Source organism: Hylobates moloch, unplaced genomic scaffold (assembly GCF_009828535.3).
Source record: "Hylobates moloch isolate HMO894 unplaced genomic scaffold, HMol_V3 SCAFFOLD_9, whole genome shotgun sequence".
NCBI lineage: Eukaryota > Metazoa > Chordata > Mammalia > Primates > Hylobatidae > Hylobates > Hylobates moloch.
In genome coordinates this window covers 26,355,069-26,371,002 of record NW_026652284.1, presented here as the reverse complement: position 1 = coordinate 26,371,002, position 15,934 = coordinate 26,355,069, and the positions used below count along the sequence as shown (strand labels likewise).

The following is a 15,934-nucleotide window of genomic DNA, read 5'->3' as shown; positions in this document are numbered from 1 at the left end:
CCCGCCTCGGCCTCCCAAAGTGCTGGGATTACAGACATGAGCCACCGCGCCTGGCCTGTTGTTGTTTTTAATAAATGCAGGGTCTCGCTGTCCCTGAGGCTGGAGTGCAATGACACCATAATAGCTCTGCAGCCTCAACCTCCTGGGCTCAAATGATCTTCCTGCCTCAGCCTCCCAAGTGGCTAGGACTACAGGCCTGTGCCACCATGCCAAGCTTAAAAAAATTGTTTTTTTAGAGATGGGGTCTCACTATGTTGTCCAGGCTGGTCTCAGATTCCTGGCCTCAGGCAATCCTTTCACCTCAGCTTCCCAAAGTGCTGGGATTATAGGCATGAATTACCCACCCAGCAGCAGTCTAGGTTTCTATGATATAAAGGGACTAAATGAGTAATACACAGTGATTATGTGCCTAGATTGTGGAGATGAGCTGCCTGATTTGAAATTCAGGCTCTACCACTTACTAGTTCCGACTTTGGACAACAGAAAAAAGAAATTTGAGGTTGGTTGCAGTGGCTCATGCCTGTAATCCCACCATTTTGGAAGGCCAAGGCAGGTGGACTGTTTGAGCCCAGAAATTTTAGACCAGCCTGGGCAACGTGGTGAAACCCTATCTCTACAAAAAAATACAATAATTAGCCAGGTGTGGTGGTGCATGCCTGTAGTCCCAGCTACCCGGGAAGCTGAGGTGGGAAGACCACCTGAGCCCAGGATGTCGAGGCTGCAGTGAGCTGTGATTGTGCCACTGTGCCCCAGCCTAGGCAACAGAGTGAGAAAACTATCTGAAAAAAAAAAAAAAAAAAAATTGAGAAACCTCTCTGTATAACCTCATCTATAAAATGGAATCACTCACAACCCTCATACAGTTGTTACGAGAAGTACATGAGTTGAAACATTTAAAGTACCTGTCATGGCTGGGTGCGATGGCTCAAGTCTGTAATCCCAGCACTTTGGGAGGCCAAGGCAGGTGGATGGCCTGAGATCAGGAGTTCAAGAGCAGCCTGACCAACATGGTAAAACCCCGTCACTACTAAAAATACAAAAATTAGTCGGCTGTGGTGGTGGGCGCCTGTAATCCCAGCTACTCGGGAGGCTGAAGCAGGCGAATCACTTGAACCCGGGAGGCAGAGGTTGCAGTGAGCTGCAATTGCACCATTGCACTCCAGCCTGGCAACAAGAGCAAAACTCCCTCTCAAAAAAAAAAAAAAAAAATCAAAATTAGCCGGGCGTGGTGGCACACGCCTATAATCCCAGCTACCCAGGAGGCTGAGGTAGGAGCATCGCTTGAACCCGGGAGGAGGAGGTTGCAGTGAGCCGAGATGGCACCACTGCACTCCAGCCTGGGCAACAGAGCAAGACTCTGTCTCAAAAAATAAATGAATTAATAAATAATAAAAATAAAGTACCTGTCATGGAGCAAGCACTATTTAAATACTAATACTTACATTAGTATGAAAGCATAAGCAAGTTGGAAGTTATGAGTTAGATTTACGTAGAGTAACAAGTACATATCGGGCCAGGCACAATGGCTCATGTCTGTAATCCCAGCATTTTGGGAGGCTGAGGCAGGCAGATCACTTGAGTTCAGGAGTTCAAGACCAGCCTGGCCAACATGGTGAAACTCCCTCTCTACTAAAAATATAAAAATTAACTGGAAATCACCTGAACCCAGGAGGCGGAGGTTGCAGTGAGCTGAGATCATGCGATTGCACTCCAGCCTGGGCGACAGAGCAAGACTCTGTCTCAAAAAATAAATAAAAGCTCTATTGTTACACAGCTTATAAAAGCAAAAAAAAATGGGATCAAACTGAAAATCATAGAGGATTCAATTAAATAACTTATAGCAAATCCATATGATGAAATAGAAATAGCAATTATAATTGTCAATATTTAAATACCAGCTCTGCCAATCAGTAGCTGTATAGCTCAGGGAAAGTTGATTAATCTATATGTACCAGCTCCTTGGTTTACAAAATGGGTTTAACATACCTGAAGCACTTAGGATAGCACTGACACATAACACGAACTCAATAAACTAGCTTTAAAAAGAAAAAATTTTGGCCGAGTGCAGTGACTCATGCCTGTAATACCAGCACTTTGGGAGGCTGAGGCAGGGAGTTCAAGACCAGCCTGACCAACATGCTGAAACTCCGTCTCTTAAAAATACCATGCCACTGCACCCCAGCCTGGACGACAGTGAGACCCTGTCTCGAAAATAAAAAATGTAATACAAAAAATTAAGGCCGGGCGCGGTGGCTCACACCTGTAATCCCAGCACTTTGGGAGGCCGAGGCGGGCGGATCACGAAGTCAGGAGATCGAGACCATCCTGGCTAACATGGTGAAACCCTGTCTCTACTAAAAATACAAAAAATTAGCCAGGCGTGGTGGCGGGCGCCTGTGGCCCTACCTACTCGGGAGGCTGAGGCAGGAGAATGGCGTGAACCTGGGAGGCGGAGCTTGCAGTGAGCCGAGACTGTGCCACTGTACTCCGTCTCAAAAAAAAAAAAAATTAGCCGGGTGTGGTGGCGCATGCCTGTAATCCCAGCTGCTTGGGAAGCTGAGGCAGGAGAGTCACTTGAACCTGGGAGGTGGAGGTTGCAGTGAGCTGAGATCATTTTACTGCACTCCAGCCTGGGAAACAAGAGCGAAACTGTCTCAAAAAAAAAAAAAAAAAATTAACAAAAGGAGAGTGTAGACAAATGTCCTAGAAAGATGTTAATGATAGATGAATGGGAAAAAAGGGTTATAAACCAGTATATATGGAATCTTTTTATAAAATAAACATATTTCATATACATAAATTTATAAAAAATAAAGACTAGAAGGATAAATATCAAAATAGAACTAGTACTTCTCTTTGGATAATAGGTGTTATTTTTTATCTGTACTATATTTTAAAAGTTTTCAACAATAAATGTGCTACTTTTATGAAAGGTGAAAACTCTCATCCTCATCTCTACCATAATTAAAACTAGGAACGGTCATTTTTTTGCTTCAACTGGTAATGAATACACACCAAGTTTACAGGGTGAGGGAATAAAGAATCAGAATTACACAGACATTTCTCTTCATCGGCTTTATTACCATATAACACAAGCTCACAGCCTCTAATGTTACAAACCTTAAACACCAATGGCCAAACAAGAAATTTTCCTTTCCAAAAGCTAATTTATTCTGGTTTCCCCTCTTCATTTTTTTTTGAGACGGAGTTTCGCTCTTCTCACTCAGGCTGGAGTGCAATGGTGTCATCTCTGGTCACTGCAACCTTCACCTCCTGGGTTCAAGCGATTCTCCAGCCTCAGCTTCCCAAGTAGCTGGGATTACAGGTGCCCGCCACCATGCCCGGCTAAATTTTGTATTTTTCGTAGACATGGGGTTTCACCATTTGGCCAGGCTGGTCTCAAACTCCCGACCTCGGGTGATCCACCTACCTCGGCCTCCCAAAGTGCTGGGATTAGAGGTGTGAGCCACTGCGCTTGGCCTGGTTTCCCCTCTTAATACAGTGGGATTAGATAGATTCTCTCTGATATTCTAAGCCTTTAATGTAGAAAGGCTGTCATGAAAGTGAAATCACCACATGAGGAGAACAGTGCAAAGAACCAATTAATTCTCACCATCCTCTCCCTGAAGGAAGAATGCCTGCCTGGCAATGGTGAAATGGGGCATTTAAAACATATTTTTTTGGCCAGGCACGGTGGCTCATGCCTGTAATCCCAGCACTTTGGGAGGCCAAGGTGGGTGGATCACGAGGTCACGAGTTCGAGAATAGCCTGACCAACATGGTGAATCCCCATCTCTACTAAAAATACAAAAATTAGCTGAGCATGGTGGCACGCTCCTGTAATCTCAGCTACTCAGGAGGCTGAGGCAGGAGAACTGCTTGAATCCGGGAGGTGGAGGTTGCAGTGAGCCGAGATCGCGCCACTGCACTCCAGCCTGGGAAACAGAGCAAGACTCTGTCTCAAAAACGAAACAAAAAATAAAAAAAAGCAAACATATTTTTTCAAACAAGTAAGGATAGGCCCCAAATGTGGACAGATCCCCTTAGTCACATGAGCCTCTTGGGGTCTATTTTCTCCAGGTGAACCAGAGGTTTTAGCTGTTCTGCAAAGTTCTTCATGTCATCAGAGACCATGTCCTGCCCAGCGGGTGCTACCACACTTAATTCCACGAGATAGGAGAGTGACAGGGCCTCAGTGCTGTCTGTGTTCCCTGGCACCAGGACGCGGAAAATCTTGTACACCATAATCTTCATGATGCCCTTACGGAACAAATGTCCCTTAGCAACAAACTCATGGTCCATGCGGAAGCCCATTTCCATCAAGAAGTCGGTGAGGTTCTCGGATGTGGCAATGTCCACGCAGTTTCGCACCAGGGCGTGGCGGTTCTTGTCTCCCATTTCTGGCTGTCCCAGGTAGCGCAGATGCCAGGCTGCCCCTGCCCTGTCCATAGAGCGTCGGGCCCTGAGAACAAACGGGCTGGCTTGCTGGCCCTTAAGGAGGAATACCATCTCATGGTCAAGGAAAGTCTCAGGTTCCATGTTGTCACATAAACCACGAAGACGGTGGATGAGGCTTTCCAGACTGTGATCTAAAACACTTCCTGAAAACGGAAAAAGCACCACCGAGTCCTGTGTTTGATTTTAGGTCATGGAGTCAGCATACAATCGAAAAAACTTAAATGAAAAACCGGCCGGGCATGGTGGCTCACGCCTGTAACCCCAGCACTTTGGGAGGCCGAGGCGGGCGGATCACGAGGTCAGGAGATCGAGACCATCCTGGCTAATACAGTGAAACCCCGTCTCTACTAAAAATACAAAAAATTAGCCATGCGTGGTGGTGGGCGCCTGTAGTCCCAGCTACTCGGGAGGCTGAGGCAGGAGAATGGCGTGAACCCGGGAGGCGGAGCTTGCAGTGAGCCGAGATGGTGCCACTGCACCCCAGCCTGGGTGACAGAGCGAGACTCCGTCTCAAAAAAAAAAAAAAAAAGAAAAAACAAAACAGTTTAGTGAAGCATTTCATAAAACATAGGGCCAAACATGAGATTTTACAGAAATTACACTACCAAGGTATTGTATAACGTTGTGAGAAAGTTATTTCCCTTTTCAATTTTTTGGAATTTTCTTATTTAGCACTACAAAGTCTTTAGGCCTCCTCTAATGCTCATCTCCAGCAGGCCCGCTTAGAGCCTTTAATCAGCAACAGTGTCTATCTAGAATGTGATAATACTGTTTTAGTTATGCACTTATTTATTTCTGTAAAGATAGGGTCTTACTATGTTGCCCAGGTTGGTCTTGAACTCCTGGCCTTGGTCTCCCAAAGTGTTGGGATTACAGGCACAAGCCACCAACAAATAACACTATTTTGTTATATATTTTAACAATTGCCTTCTATTTCCAACAAATCAAAGTCTTCCATCTATAGAAGAAATATAAAGTCTCCCCCGCTTTTTTTGAGACGGAGTCTAGCTCTGTCTCCAGGTTGGAGTGCAGTGGTGCGATCTCGGCTCACTGCAACCTCCACCTCCTGGGTTCAAGCGATTCTCCTGCCTCAGCCTCCTGAATAGCTGGGACTACAGGCGCCTGCCACCACACCCAGCTAATTTTTGTATTTTTAGTAGAGACAGGGTTTCACCACGATGGCCAGGATGGTCTTGATCTCTTGACCTCGTGATCCGCCTGCCTCAGCCTCCCAAAGTGCTGAGATTACAGGCATGGAGCCACTGCACCTGGCTAAAGTTTCCTTTTTATCAGGAAAAGTTTTCCTCTTCTATATGTAAGTAGAAGAGAGTGAATTGCTTCAGAGAATCTTCATCCTCTTGGCAACATCTGACACAACTGTTTTTTTTTTTTTTGAGACGGAGTCTCGCTCTGTCGCCCAGGCTGGAGTGCAATGATGCCATCTCAGCTCAGCTCACTGCAAGCTCCGTCTCCCGGGTTCATGCCATTCTCCTGCCTTAGCCTCCCGAGTAGCTGGGACTACAGGCGCCCGCCACCACACCCGGCTAATTTTTTGTATTTTTAGTAGAGACGGGGTTTCACCTTGCTGGCCAGGATGGTCTCGATCTCCTGACCTCGTGATCCACCCGCCTCGGACTCCCAAAGTGCTGGGATTACAGGCGTGAGCCACTGTGCACGGCCAATACAATTGTTACAGTAGCTTATACCCACTATGAAATCTATTCTTCCCTTGGCCTCTGAGACAAAACTTTCTTGTCTTCACTTAACTTGCTGACCATTCCGTTTAAGTCTTCTTTGCTTGGTCTCTCTCATCTTCCCTAAACGCTGCAGGACTAGCACTCAATCCTGGTCCTCTTCTGTATCAATACTCTTTTCCTGCCTAGGTGACTTCATTTGGTCCCATGGCTTTAAATATCATTTAGGCTGGCCGGGCGCGGTGGCTCACGCTTGTAATCCCAGCACTTTGGGAGGCCGAGGCGGGCGGATCACGAGGTCAGGAGATCGAGACCACGGTGAAACCCCGTCTCTACTAAAAAAATACAAAAAAATTAGCCGGGCGTGGTGGCGGGCGCCTGTAGTCCCAGCTACTCGGAGAGGCTGAGGCAGGAGAATGGCGTGAACCCAGGAGGCGGAGCTTGCAGTGATCCGAGATTGCGTCACTGCACTCCAGCCTGGGTGACAGAGCGAGACTCCGTCTCAAAAAAAAAAAAAATAAAATAAATAAATAAATAAATAAATAAATATCATTTAGGCCCTGAGGACTCCCACATTTTTATCTCTGAACTACAGATGAAAACATCCAACTAACTACTCAGTTTCCTCACTTGGATGCCTAACAGACATCTTTATCTTAACACGTTCAATATCAAACTGTTGGTTTTTTCCTCCAAAATCTTATTCATCCTGCAGTCTTCAAGATCGCTGTAAATGGCAACTCTCTATTTTTAGTTGGTTACCCAGGCCAAAAACCAGAAAATCATCTTTGACTTCTTTCTTTCTCTCACACCTTCCATTGAATCCGTATTTTTGAAATAAATGCAGAATGCAATCACTTCTCACTCCTCTGGGCACTTCAACCTAGTTCCTTCAAGTGAAGTCACCCTCATTTCTTGCCTGGTCTTTGCAATAGCCTGTTTCTACCTTTGCCTTCTTCCTCTCTTCTCCATATGAAAGCCAAATGGTCTATTAAATTATTGGGTAGATAACAACACTTCTCTACTCAGAACACTCCAGTGGCTTCCTGTGTCATTCAGAATAAAAGCCAACATCTTTACCATTGTCGACAAGGCCCTACATATTATGGTCTCTGCTACCTGCCAAACATCATCTCCTTCTATTCGTCCCCTTGATCACTCTCTCCAGGAGTGACCTTCCTGCCAGACCCCTTCTCCTATTCTCTATGCTTAGGATGTTCTTCCCATCTGCATGTCTACTCTATCAGTTTTGTCAGGTCTCTGCTCAAGTGACTTTATCATCAAGGCCTTTTCTGACCACCCTAATAAAATAGTACGTGTCCTGCCAATCTCTAGCCACTTTCCTGCTTTATTTTTATGGCATGGTTTTTTTTTTTTTTTTTAGATAGGGTCTTGCTCTGTCTCCAGGCTATAGAGCAGTGTCGTGATTATAACTCTTTGCAGCCTCCATCCCCTCGGCTCAAGTGATACTCCCACCTCAGCCTCCCAAGTAGTTCAGACTACAGGTGCACACCACCATGCCCAGCTAATTTTTTTTTTTTTTTTTTTTAGTAGAGATGAGTTCTTGCTATGTTGTCCAGACTAATCCTGAATTCCTGAACTCAAGCAATACTGCAGCCTTAGCCTCCCAAACGACTGGAATTACAGGCATAAACCTGTAATAGCTGGCTTGACATGCATTTTTTTTTAGTGATCTTTCTGCCTCCACGGCTATGGCTCAAATGTTAGGAACATATTCAGATACTTGTTTACAAAATCTGGCTGTGTGTGGTGGCTCACGCCTGTAATCCCAGCACTTTGGGAGGCTGAGACGGGTGGATCACCTGAGGTCAGGAGTTCGAGACCAGCCTGGCCAACATGGAGAAACCGTCTCTACTAAAAATACAAAAATTAGCTGGCCATGGTGGTGCACACCTGTAATCCCGCTACTCAGGAGGCTGAGGCAGGAGAATCGCTTTAATCTGGGAGGCAGAGGCTGCAGTAAGCCGAGATTGCACCACTGTGCTCCAGCCTGGGCAACAGAGTGAGAATCCGTCTTTTTTTTTTTTTGAGATGGAGTCTCCCTCTGTCGCCCAGGCTGGAGTGCAGTGGCGCGGTCTCAGCTCACTGCAAGCTCTGCCTCCCGGGTTCATGCCATTCTCCTGCCTCACCCTCCCAAGTAGCTAGGACTACAGGCACCCGCCACCACGCCCGGCTAATTTTTTTTGTATTTTTAGTAGAGACAGGGTTTCACCGTGTTAGCCAGGATGGTCTCGATCTCCTGACCTTGTGATCCGCCCACCTCGGCCTCCCAAAGTGCTGGGATTACAGGCTTGAGCCACCGCGCCCGGCCGAGAATCCGTCTTAAAAAAAAAAAAAAAGAATCAGAGAAACAGGACCTAGAAAGATAGTTGCTAAGGGTTTGGCATAGAGGGGAGTGGGAATTAGTGTTTAATGGGTATAGAGTTGCAGTTTTATAGGATGAAAAACTTAAGTATTTTAGGCCCGGCACTGCAGCTCATCCCTGTAATCCTAGCACTTTGGGAGGCCAAGGCAAGTATATCACTTGAGGGCAAGAGTTCAAGATCAGCTTGGCCAACGTGATGAAACCACAACTCTCTACTAAAAATACAAAAATTAGTTGGGCATGGTGATGCACGCCTGCAATCCCAGCTATTCACGGGGCTGAGACACAATAATCCCTCGAACCCCGGAAGTAGATAAAGGTTGCAGTGAGCTGTTATTGTGCCACTGCGTTCCAGCCTGGGTGACAGATTGAGACTCTGTCTCAAAGAAAAAAAAGGTTATACTAAGAATTTTTTCAAGCTACTCACAATAAACCAAAGTTCTAAAGATCTGTTGTTTAACAATGTTAATATATTTAACAATACTCAACTGTACACTTAAATATGTTAAGATGGCAATTTTTTTTTTTTTTTTTTAGACAGAGTCTCGCTCTGTCGCCCAGGCTGGAGTGCAGTGGCGCAATCTCAGCTCACTGCAACCTCTGCCTCCCAGGTTCACACCATTCTCCTGCCTCAGCCTCCTGAGTAGCTGGGACTACAGGTGCCCACCACCACGTCGGGCTAATTTCTTTTGTATTTTTAGTAGAGACAGGGTTTCACCGTGTTAGCCAGGATGGTCTCCATCTCCTGACCTCGTGATCCGCCTGCCTCGGCCTCCCAAAGTGCTGGGATTACACGTGTGAACCACCGTGCCCAGCCAAGATGGCAAATTTATTATGTTTAGTGCATATAAAACTATAATTTAAAGTAACAGTTAAAAACATAGCTGGGTGCCAGAAACTGTGCAGGCTGCTTTTGTGTTAAGTCTCTCATCTTAAGGGAAGCTGAACAGAGATGAGGAAAACAGGTAATCCAAGTGCCCTGGTTCACTTACCCTGCAACAGGTACTCCATCATGTTAATGGTGCCCCCAGTGACAGGCATCATGGTGACTGGAGGTGCTTCCATGGTGTCTAAGTTGAAGACAACACAACTGGACTCAGAGCCCCCAGTCAGGTAAGGCACGGGATATACCTGGAAAAGAGTTCACTTGTTTATACATCAGAGTGGTGGAGAGAGACCAGATCTGTTGTGGCACGGGCCTTCAAATCAAAGATTCATTCATTCAAAAACGTTTGAGTATCTCCTTATATGGCCAGTTCCAGGAACTGACGATACAGAAATATAAAAAGGAGACTTGCTCATGGAGTTACAGCATTACCTTCTAGTCTCAAGTTCTGAAACCTCCAAGTTACCTGTGCAATCTTGAGAAAGTCCTATCTATAACCCCACACCCTGGGACTCAATGTCTTCCTTATAAAATGAGGCCAGTGATTTTTTTTGAGACGGAGTTTCACTCTTGTCGCCCAGGCTAGAGTGCAATGGCGCAATCTCTGTTCACTGCAGCCTCCGCCTCCCAGGTTCAAGCGATTCTCCTGCCTCAGCCTCCCGAGTAGCTGGGATTACAGGTGCCCGCAACCACGCCCGGCTAACTTTTTTTGTATTTTTAGTAGAGACGGGGTTTCGTCATGTTGGCCAGGTTGGCCTCGAACTCCTGGCCTCAGGTGATCCTCAGGTGATCCGGCCTCCCAAAGTGCTGGCATTACAGGTGTGAGCCACCACGCCTGGCCAAAGGCCAGTGATTTTTAACTCCCAAGGCTATGTGGCTCAACGAGGTAATAAAAAGGCAACAAAACTCAGAAGAACTGAAAAAGGACTTACGGGACCTTCACTTCATAGATGAGGATATTGAGACTTGGAGAGGGACAGAAGGATACACACAGCAAGTTGGTAGCAGAGTTTGGACCAAACTAGAATCTAGGCGTTCTATCTCTCTGCAAATGCCTTCCCTCGTACCTTTTTCTTTTTTTGGTGACAGGATCTCCCTCTGTAGCCCAGACTGGAGTGCAGTGGGGAGTTCCTAGCTCACTATAACCTCGAACTCCTGGGCTCAAGCAATCCTCCCGCCTCAGCCTCCCGAGTAGCTGGGACTACAGGCGGGAGAACCACTGCGGCTAGCCTAAAAATGCCTTTTAAAGAGAGCCAAGTCCGGGCGCGGTGGCTCACGCCTGTAATCCCAGTGCTTTGGAAGGCCGAGGCCGGCGGATCAACTGGAGGTTGGGAGTTTGAGACCAGCCTGACCAACATGAAAAAACCTCGTCTTCAAACCCCGTTTGAAGGCCAGTGCCACTAAAAATACAAAAAATTTGCCAGGCCTGGTGGCGAGCGCCTGTAATCCCAGCTACTCGGGAGGCTGAGGCAGGAGAATCGCTTGAACCCGGAAGGCGAGGTTGCGGTGAGCCGAAATCGCGCCATTGCACTCCAGCCTGGACAACAAGAGCGAAACTCCGTCTCAAAAAAAAAAAAAAAAAAGAGAGAGAGCCAAGAGGAAGTTATTTTAAGATGATGGTATATAGGTCCTTCTAAGCCGGCATCCAGAACACGTGTCCACTTAAACACTAGAAGCACACCTCCTTGAGGCTCTAGTGTCTTCTCCAGAAGCCGGGAATTATATCCACCCGCGCACCTAGGAGCCTTTGAGCGACGATTAGACCCCAGGACTCTGGTTACCCGAGCCCGGGAAGCCCCCAGACCGGTGCAACCAGCTAACTTCCTCCTCTTCTCACTTCCGGTCGGAAGCCGACGTCTCACAAACCTCGAAACTGCCGTTCCCAAACGTATGGGTGCCGAGAAGGCCGAAGAGCTTCATTGAGGATAATCAGAAGCGCATGCGCAAAATGCCGGGCTGCTGTATGAAAGATGGCGGCCTCCTTTGGCGCTTTCCTCCGGGCGCTACCTGGATCCTTGACGTCATAGGCCAGCCTCTGGGAAAGTCTTTTTAGATTTGACAACCTGAAGATGTGTTTGTGTAGAAAGTCTCTTGGAACTGATAGGACTTACAGAGATTATAATGGGTTTAAAAAGAAAAAAGAACTGAGGGGTTGGGCGCGGTGGCTCACGGCTGTAACCCCAGCATGTTGGGAGGCTGAGGCAGGTGGATCACTTGAGGTCAGGAGTTCGAGACCAGCCTGGCCAAGATGGTAAACCCCGTCTCCATTAAAAATACAAAAATTAGCCGGGCATGGTGGCGAGCGCCTGTAATCCCAGCTATTAGGGTGGCTGAGGTGGGAGAATCGCTTGAACGCGGGAGGCGGGAGTTGCGGCGAACCGAGATCGCGCCACTGCATTGTAGCCTGAGCTACAGAGAAAGACACTGTCTCAAAAAAAAAAAAAAAAAAAAAAAAAGAGTCTGGAAAAGGAGTAGGTCCAGATCTGGGAGTATTCTGCAGTGCTATACTAAAGAATACATGTGAGCTTTAAAAGAACGCTGGCTGCAACATGGAGAAAAGTTTGGGAAAGGAGACAGCCTAGAGAAAAAAGACCAGGCCGGACACGGTGGCTGAGGCCTGTAATCCCAGCACTTTGGGAGGCCAAGGCGGGCCGATGGCTTGAGTTCAGGAATTCAAGACCAGCCTGAACAACATGGCGAAACCCTGTCTCTACAAAAAATATAAAAATTAGCTGAACGTAGTGGCTCGCACCTGCAGTCCCAGCTACTTGGGAGGCTGAGGTGGGAGGATTGCTTGAGCCCAGGAGGCAGAGGGTGCAGTGAGCTGAGATAGCGCCACTGCACTCCAGCGTGTGCAACAGAGGGAGATATTGTCTGGAAAAACATTAAAGAGAAAAGACCAGTTAGGCGCTTTGGTACAACTTTAACTGAGAAACAACTGTCAGAAAAAGATTTTAAAAATCTAAAAAGAGGAAATTAGCCAGGCATGGTGGCACACGCCTGTAGTCCCAGCTACTCAGGTGGCCGAGGCACCAAAATCGCTTGAACCCAGGAGGCAGAGGTTGCAGTGAGCTGAAATCGCGCCACTGCACTCCAGCCTGGGCTACAGAGCAAGACTCTGTCTATATATATATATATATATATATATATATATATATATATATATGTAAAATAATTCAAAGACAGAGAGATGAAGGAGTCACAAATGCCCAGATTTCTACCTTGGGTGGCTATTGTAGCACTTTTTTTCTCTAAGCTAGGAAACACAGAGCAGTGTGGGTGAGACAGGAAAGATGAGTTTATATGTAGACACATTGAGCATCAAATGTCTGTGGGACACCCAAATGGCAAAGTTCAGGGGAGAGAAATGGGCTACAGATAGAGATTTCAAAACCATAGACTCATAGATGGTAGCTAAAAGCCATGACATTGAATGAGATCATCTTGAAAGAGTGTACTAAATAGGAAAAGAAGATTGACAAGGCTGGGCCTTGCATAGCACTCTGGCAGTTATTAGAGTTGCATATGCCCTAGGGTTTAGGATGTGCCTCCTGATCGACCTGGTGATTCACAAGATTGGGCAGAGTGACCAGCTCTCAAGTGCTGTAATGATTAGAGGAGGCTGTGAACTTCTTTGGCCTCTCTTTTCTGATACAGACACTAATTGCAGCATAGAAAGTCCAGTGAATTACAGGTCATTTGAGGCACCATAGGGTTTACCCAGATTTTAGCTGGTATTTTAAAGAAGAGTAAATTTTTTTAAAAAGGTAGGGGAGATAGACAGAAAATGGGTAAACAATATGATAATACCTGAAGGAAGCCTGGAGATTACAGGGATGGGTTTCTCTTATAAGGATATGATGCCTAAAGCTTAGGATGGGGCTCACCCCTGTACTTTGCCACTACCAGCTGTGCAACCTTGGGCAATTCACTTCCCTTCCCTGGGCCTCAGCTTCCTTTTTTGTAAAATAGAGATAATAATAGTACTTTCAAAGGAGTTTGCCAAAATCAAACCAGATGGTTATAAAGCATTTAACATAGTGCTTGGCTTATTGTAAGCACTTAATATTTTTATTTTATTTTTATTTAATTGTATTTATTTTTTTAGAGATGGGGTCTTACTTATGTGAGACCCAGGCTGGTCTCAAACTCCTGGCCTCAAGCCATCCTCCCATCTTGGCCTCCTAAAGTGCTGAGATTACAGGCATGAGGCATCGTGCCTGGCCTGTAGGCATTTAATAAGCAGTAGCTATTAGCTTTTTTTTTTTTTTTTGAGACAGAGTCTCGCTCTGTCCCCCAGGCTGGAGTGCAGTGGCGCAATCTCGGCTCACTGCCAGTTCCACTTTCCGGGTTCACGCCATTCTCCCATTCTCCTGCCTCAGCCTCCTGAGTAGCTGGCTGCCCAGCTACTCAGCTGAGTAGCTGAGGCGCCTGCCACTATGCCCGGCTAATATTTTGTATTTTTAGTAGAGACGGGGTTTCACCATGTTAGCCAGGATGGCCTCGATCTCCTGACCACGTGATCCACCCACCTCGGCCTCCCAAAGTGCTGGGATTACAAGCGTGAGCCACTGCGCCTGGCCTTTTTTTTTTTTGAGACGGAGTCTCGCTCTGTTGCCCAGGCTGGAGTACAGTGGCGCGATCTTGGCTCACTGCAACCTCCGCCTCCTGGGTTCAAGCTATTCTCCTGCCTCAGCCTCCCAAGTGGCTGGGATTACAGGTGCATTCTATTTTATTGTTTTCACTCTTCACTCTTTTAAATTCATTTTTTCAAAAATATTTTTTCATTTTTTGGGAGACTCACTGGATCTATGAATGTATTTTGTGCATGGCTTATCGCCCTGGATAGATTGTAAACATCTTGAAGTGAGGAATCATATATATATATATTATATATATATATACACACACACACACACATATACACACACACACATATATATACATAATATATGTAAAAATGTATATATACATATATATATTTTTTTAAACAGAGTCTCACTCTGTCACCCAGGCTGGAGTGCAGTGGCACCATCTCACTGCGACCTTTGCCTCCCAGGTTCAAGTAATTCTTGTGCCTCAGCCCCCTGAGTAGCTGGGATTACAGGCATGATCCACCACACCTGGCTAATTTTTGTAGTTTTAGTAGAGACGGGGTTCGCCATGTTGGCCAAACTGGTCTTGAACCCCTGACCTCAGGTGATCTGCCTGCCTCGGCCTCCCAAAGTTCTGAGATTACAGGCGTGAGCCACCGCGCCCAGCCCCAGCCTTTTTTTTCTTTCGTTTTTTTGTAGAGACAGGGTCTCACTATATTGACCAGGCTGGTCTCCAACTCCTGGGCTCAAGAAATTCTGCTGCCTAGGCCTCCCAAAGTGCTGGGATCATAGGTGTGAGCCACAACACCAAGTCAATAATTTTTTATATAGAGTACTTGCTGAAATGATAATATTTTGGATATTGGGGTTAAATAAAAATATTTTGTTACATTTAATTTAACTTCTTTGTTTTTATTTGTTTTGTTTTGTTTTGAGATGGAGTCTTGCTCTGTCGTCCAGCCTGGAGTGCAGTGGCGTGATCTTGGCTCACTGCAACTTCCGCCTCCCAGGTTTAAGCAATTCGCCTTCCTCAGCCTCCCCAGTAGCTAGGACTACAGGCGCCCACCACCACACCTGGCTAATTTTTGTATTTTTTAGTAGAGACAGGGTTTTACTATGTTGGCCAGGCTAGTCTTCAACTCCTGACCTCAGGTGATCCACCTGCCTCAGCCTCCCAAAGTGCTGGGATTACAGGTGTGAGCCACTGAGCCCAGCTTATTTTTACAAGGTGATACTAGAATATTTATTTATTTATATTTTTGTTTATTTATTTGGAGACAAGAGTCTTGCTCTGTCTCCCAGGCTGGAGTACAGTGGCATAATCTTGGCTCACTGCAACCTCTGCCTCCCAGACTCAAGCAATTCTCGTGCCTCAGCCTCCTGAGTAGCTGGGACTACAGACGCATGCCACCACGCCCGCCTAATTTTTTTTTTTTTTTTTCTTGAAGTAGACCAGGTTTCACCATGTTGGCCAGGCTGGTCTCAAACTCCTGTCCTCAAGTGATCCCCCTGTCTGGGCCTCCCAGATTGCTGGTGTGAGCCCCATGCCTGGCCTAGAATATTTAAAAGTATATATGTGACTCACATATTTCTGTTGGACAGTACTGCTATAGGATCTAGATTTGAAGGTGTGGCTTTACAGTCAGACAGATCTATAATTCTGGCCACTGCTTGTGTGGGTCTAGGCAGTTTAACTTCTTAGGCCTTTGGAAGTGCCTGGTATATACTGTATATTGTAGGTATGCAATGAATCAGATTCACTGTTAGCAGAATGGTTTAGGAACTGGGGAATGTTTAATTAGAAAAGACTTACGAAGGGTGGAACATGACATATGTCTTCCAGTATATGAATATATGACAAAGCCAGTGGGGATTGAGGACAGATGAAGAGGAAAGGGCAAGGGTTAGGGTTAGG

At 46.2% G+C, this 15,934-nt stretch overlaps 1 protein-coding gene across 4 annotated transcripts; it reads right to left on the bottom strand.

Annotated features, from left to right (window-relative positions):
• Nucleotides 1-3,060: 3,060 nt before the first annotated feature.
• On the bottom strand, nt 3,061-11,246 carry MED18 (mediator complex subunit 18). 4 transcript variants are annotated; one of them, XM_032759501.2, is made up of 3 exons: nt 11,106-11,246; nt 9,531-9,669; nt 3,061-4,601 (listed from the first exon to the last, which is right to left on the bottom strand). In XM_032759501.2, the coding sequence occupies exons 2-3, from the start codon at nt 9,601-9,603 to the stop codon at nt 4,048-4,050; spliced, it is 627 nt and encodes a 208-aa protein (XP_032615392.1). In that variant the 5' UTR covers nt 9,604-9,669; nt 11,106-11,246; the 3' UTR covers nt 3,061-4,047. The 4 variants fall into 4 exon arrangements, with proteins under 4 accessions (XP_032615392.1, XP_032615393.1, XP_032615394.1 ...); XM_032759502.2 differs by having other exon boundaries at nt 11,162-11,246; XM_032759503.2 differs by lacking the exon at nt 11,106-11,246 and adding an exon at nt 10,357-10,610.
• Between the last annotated feature and the right edge of the window lie 4,688 nt (nt 11,247-15,934).

Excerpts from the sequence above, each read along its gene's own strand:
- MED18 (XM_032759501.2), bottom strand. The coding sequence starts at position 9,603 with ATGGAAGCACCTCCAGTCACCATGATGCCTGTCACTGGGGGCACCATT. Across the intron at positions 4,602-9,530 it reads GATGGAGTACCTGTTGCAGG|GAAGTGTTTTAGATCACAGT; the intron begins GTAAGTGAACCA and ends TTCCGTTTTCAG.